Raw genomic sequence first — 5,523 nt, 5'->3', positions numbered from 1 at the left:
TATTTTGAATAAAGAAAAGCGTGTGTTTTATTTAAATAGTTTGTTGGGCAGTGATTAGTAGATAAGAAGCCCTAATAAATCCAAACAAGCTTCAGCCCTGCAAATTTGTACCTTTTCTCTACCTCATAAAATAATAAGAAAGCCGCCGTTTCAGGATAACTTAAAAGGGCTTTGTGATTTCCAATTCCATAGCCTATCTGATACCAAAAGCACACACAAACTCGCATACTTTTCTGAATCCGCCATGGAAGATACCTCAAGAACACAGAGCCACACCATCATGAGAAGATCAATCTACACTTTCCTTCAAAACTATCATTATTTCACCACAATCGCTGCTGTCCTTGCTTTCCCTTACGCACTTTCCATCCTCCTTTCACAATTCTTCGTCCTCCATTCCCCTCTCTTCCCGGCTATCCACACCCACCTCAAAGCTGTTTTCATGGCGGCCGAGTTCCCGCCGTCGTCCAACTTCTTTAATGTCCTCAGTCTCAAGATTTCCCAGACCGTTTCTTCATCGATATTCGCTCTCCCTTTCACAGTTTCCTTCTTTCTGTTATCCAAAGTCTCCATTATCAACCTCCTCAAACACAATAACCCCACCTCCCCAATGTCCTTCTCTTCAATTTCATCTCTTTACAACCCTCTGTTTTCCACTTTCGTATGCAATTCTTTTCTACTTTTGGCTGCAAATTCAACGACTTTCTCTCTTTTGTTCTTCGGGTACCATTCTATTAATGGGTTGGGGTTCTCTTTATCTCCCAATTGGCTCACCTTCATGTCGGCTGCCGGCGCTGTCGTATATTCGATGATTCTGGCGAATGTGATTGTGATTTGTAACTTGGCTTTGGTTTCTTCTGGAATGGAGAATTCGGGTGGGTATTTGGCGATTCTGAAGGCTTGTGTTTTGATAAAGGGGAGGACTTTGACTTCTTTGGCGTTGGCGGTGCCTCCGAATTTGGCGTTGGCGGCCATTGAAGCTCTGTTCCATTACCGTGTTGTTGTGAGGGCTTATGGTTATCGTAGTGAAGGTGATTATGGTGGGTTTTTGTTGGCTTTGGAAGGGGTTTTGATTGCTTATTTGTACTCCCTTTTTGTTGTTCTTGATACTGTGGTGAGTTGCATGTTCTTCAAGAGCTGCAAAACTGGGTGCTTGGCGGATGGAAGATATTGTTACAAGATTGAGATTGTTGCAGAGAGAGATGGGAAAGCGTTTGTTAAGTTGAAGAATATTGAAGAATTCGCATAGATGGAGATATCAGTGTCTTGAATTTCGAAAAGATGAACAAAATGTAAATTCAAACAAACAAGCATTCGTTTTCTGAGAAAACCGGGGAATTTCTGGGGTATACATTCAGGGGATTATTTTCTCTTTATTTTAAATTAATTCCTTTTTTAAAATTCTGATATTTTGGTTTGGAATTTGGAACTGATATCTTTTACTGGAAGAAGATTAATGGAAAACTCCATATTCTATGTATGCCATGCCATGATCAAGGAAATATTAAATGTCAGGATAAAAATAATAATAATCAGCTTTGGGTTAAATTTAGGGTAATCTATGTCAAATACCACTCACCTTTAGGCTCGGGTTCGTTTATGCCAGTAACGTTTTAATTTTACCAATTTTAACACTAACGTTTAAGTTTAACTGCAATTATGCCATTCCACCGTTAATGGCGTAATGACAAGATGACATGGCACATCCGCGCCGTGACGTTGCTGACGTGGCTCCCTCACCAAAACGACGTCGTTTTGACATGACAGTTTTGGTGCTAAAAAAACCTCGAAACGTCGTAGTTTTGTTTGAGAAAAATTAGTAAATAATACATTTGAAGGGATTTGAAGCTATAACCTTTTGAAATAAAAGTTAATCCTTAACCACTATATCAATTTAGATTTTTTAATATAATTCTATAAACATAATATACATAACATGAGTCAGCATTCGAAAAATTGTTTTTTAAAAAACCCATGAAATTATTAAAATTTCAAAAAAAACCTTAAATTCCATAAAATTTCAAAAAACTCCTAAATTCCTAAAAATTCCAAAAAAATTTAGGGAGTCAATAACATAATATATTTGAACAGTTTGATACATTGAACTTATATTATTGATTTAATTCCCTACGAAGCATGTTCTAAATGCTCATTTGGAGTCAATAACATAAGTGGCATCAATAGTGTTTGTGTTTAAAGTATATTGAATAACATGAAAATATTTCATTTTTATGTTGTTTTAATGATTCTAATTTAATTTTAATGTGTTAAAATTATTGGTAAAGTATTATAAGTGATTAGGTTTAATTTTTCGATCATTAGGAGGGTTAATCTCGTGTTTTAAGCCGAAAACAATGTGCTGTTTGGAATTTGTTTTCTGTCCAGTTTTACAAAATGTGCAATTTAGTCCATGAACTGAAATTGTTTAAAATGACGTATAATTTCTGCTCCTTTTATTATGGAAATTTGCAGAATGATTTTTAAGTTTAATTATATTAGTTTACTGAAAGTTCCAGATTATTATGTAAACTTTATGATTTTTGGGATATTTAGGAATTTAGGATTATTTTTATAATTTTTTAGATTTTCTGGAATTTAAGGTGTTTATTTGGGAATTTTAATAATTTCATGGGTTTTTTTAGAAAATACCTTTCGAATGCTGACTTATGTTATGTATATTATGTTTATAGAATTATATCAAAAAATCTAAGTTGGTATTGTGGTTAAATATTAACCTTTATTTCAAAAGGTTATGGGTTCAAATCACTTCAAATGCATTATTTACTAATTTTTCTCAAACAAAACTACGTCGTTTTGAGGTATTTTTTAACACCGACACAATCATGCCAAAACGACGTCGTTTTGGTGAGGGAGCCATGTCAGCAACGTCACAACGTGGAGGTGCCATGTCATCGTGCCGTTACGCCATTAACGGCGTAGTGACATAATTGAAGTTAAACTTAAACGTTAGTGTTAAAATTGATAAAATTAAAACGATGTTGGCATAAACGAGCCCTAACCTAAAGGTGAGTGATATTTGACATAGATTACCTTTAAATTTATGTGTGTTGTTGGATCACTTTTCCTATAAGTCAAAATGTTTGTGTTGTGTCAAGCAATATTAACAGAAAGAGGAACCCACCGACTGATGACTTTTCCCCTCTCAATACAATGCCTAAATTAGACATTATTTTCAATTCCCAAACTAATCAAATGCAATTGAACAAAGAAAAGAAATAGTTAAAATTCAAGAGAAGAAACAGAAAATGTAAAAAGTGCAGTCAAGTCTGTTCATAGATATTAATGATTACGTGCAGAGATTAGCTCTTTCTAGGCGTTTTTCCCAATATATCACCTATACCCTATATATTTTTCTGTCAGGCATCCTTTAGACTATATTTCTCGATCTAACACCTTTTGGAGTATGGCACGCCCCCTGTAGCGCGCTTTACGCTGATCTGGCGCCACGTGGGGTAAGAAGCGCCCCCTGCAGCTCGCTTTATGCTGAGTTGGATACACGTGCCTAAAGTGTAGCCCCTGGGGCGCGCCTTACGCCACGTAGGGCTATAGCGCTGGACAGGGGCCGCGCTTTTCAATTATCACATGCTCAATTATCAGACATGCATAATGCAAGGCGCAGTGCAGGGACTGCGCCTTGCATAATTTACCCGAACTTCTCGGCTTTAAAGCATCATCTATCGGCTATAAATAGCCCTCTCCCCATAAACTCTCTCACAATTCCCTCTCAACCGAGAAATTAATATAACAATCATTTCAACCAGTAAAAAACACCCGACAATCCTCTTATATTTGATTCAGAAGTTCGTTCGATCTTTCGTTATAAGGTAATTTTGTTATAATATTTTTTATTATACTTATTGTTTATTATGATTATTTGAAAAAAAATATTATACTAATTGTTTTCAATTAATTTCTGTGCCAGTTCAAGGGGAAAGCGGGAGCATACGTCGAAATATTTTTGCGGTGCAGGTAATAATATAAAATTATATTATTTAAATTATTTACGTTTATGTGTAAAACTTTTATTGTGTTATATTTTCGTTCATATATTATTTATTTAATAAGGTTTGATTTAGTTGTTTTTTTTTGCAGATATAATATTGTCACACTTTTAAACTCTAAGAATGGTGAGACTTTCAGCTATTGTTTATTATGATGGAGAAATTCGAGAAGATGAAACCGACGTTGTTTTCGTATAAAATGAGCGTGTTAAAATATCATTCAAGAGAAACATAACTCTTGAGGAGCTGATAACGAAGATTTCGAGGAAGGTTCATGTTAGAAGTAGTAGAAGAATGTCGTCGTTGCAGTATAAATTTTCAACATCATTGTTGCCATTAACTTATACATCGTTCGAACTATCGAACAATGATGATGTTGAAATGATGGTTGATTCTCAAAGTAATTATTCAGACGCCGATATTGAGATGTATGCAAAGTTTGTTCAAGTGCGTGCTGTTCGGGGTCAGTCATTAAGCTCCCACTATGGGCTGGTTGAACAAGTTGATCAAGTTGACAGCCTAACTATAGTAATGTGTAATGATTTTAATGCCATAATGGGAAATTCACATCATGGTGTCGTCACATCAACTTCAATGGGGGAGACATTCATCTGCAACTCCTTACGATATGTACCAAGGTGGGTCCACGAACAATCCGTGTGGCAACATCGCGTCCAGTTCAAGGGGAAGGCATTTTATCTGCAAATTTCTTTGACCTTAATATGGAGATGCCATCGACGCAACAATCTGTGCAGTTTCTATTTGACACGATGGCTTCAAGCTCCAGGGGGAGGCATTCAACTGCGAGCTTTTTCAATATCAATGTCGATATGCCTTCTAGTTCAAGGGGAAGATGTGCAAGTAGTAGGTTCTTCGACCTAAATGTGGAGAGCATGGAGGAACCATCATCTCCACCAGAAGAACCGCTTCGTGAGCCTGGTGCAGATGATGCTGAGACTAGACTATTCATTCACCCAGACTCACCACAATTCAACTCCGATGATGATGATAATGTAGATGAAGTTCCATCAAATGTGGCACAAACTGACCCTCCAGCACACATGTATGAAGCTGATTATGGTGCAATATACGGGCCAGAATTTACGGATATGCCTCATCTCGGTAACTATGTATATTACTCATCAATAAATAATGGTGAGTTATCTTTAGGCATGGAGTTTTCAAGTAAAGAAGAAGCGATGATGGCTATAAAAAATTACAATATCTGTAATTCTGTTCAATCGAGAGTCGACCGCTCCACGACAGAAAAATATGTATGTTATTGTGCCCGACGCAAAAACGGATGTAATTGGATGGTTCGCTTATCAAAGAGGAAGAGTAAAAACAACATATGAGAACTAACAGTATGCAACGGTCCTCACACATGTTGTGCTGGAGGGGTCAACCAAGATCATCCCAACTTGGACTTTGAAGTGATATGCCAAGCCATCATGCCCATGGTAAAAGCAAGCTCTCATATAGCTGTTGATTTCAGCTATAC

At 36.6% G+C, this 5,523-nt stretch overlaps 1 protein-coding gene across 1 annotated transcript; it reads left to right on the top strand.

Moving 5' to 3' along the window:
- The first annotated feature begins 244 nt into the window (after positions 1-244).
- LOC120187233 lies at positions 245-1,249 on the top strand. Its single transcript, XM_039190997.1, has one exon. The coding sequence runs from the start codon at positions 245-247 to the stop codon at positions 1,247-1,249; it is 1,005 nt and encodes a 334-aa protein (XP_039046928.1).
- The last annotated feature ends 4,274 nt before the right edge of the window (positions 1,250-5,523 follow it).

The sequence above is a fragment of the Hibiscus syriacus genome, unplaced genomic scaffold (genome assembly GCF_006381635.1).
Source record: "Hibiscus syriacus cultivar Baekdansim isolate YM2019G1 unplaced genomic scaffold, ASM638163v2 tig00113724_pilon, whole genome shotgun sequence".
NCBI lineage: Eukaryota > Viridiplantae > Streptophyta > Magnoliopsida > Malvales > Malvaceae > Hibiscus > Hibiscus syriacus.
This window is presented reverse-complemented; position numbering and strand designations above follow the sequence as displayed.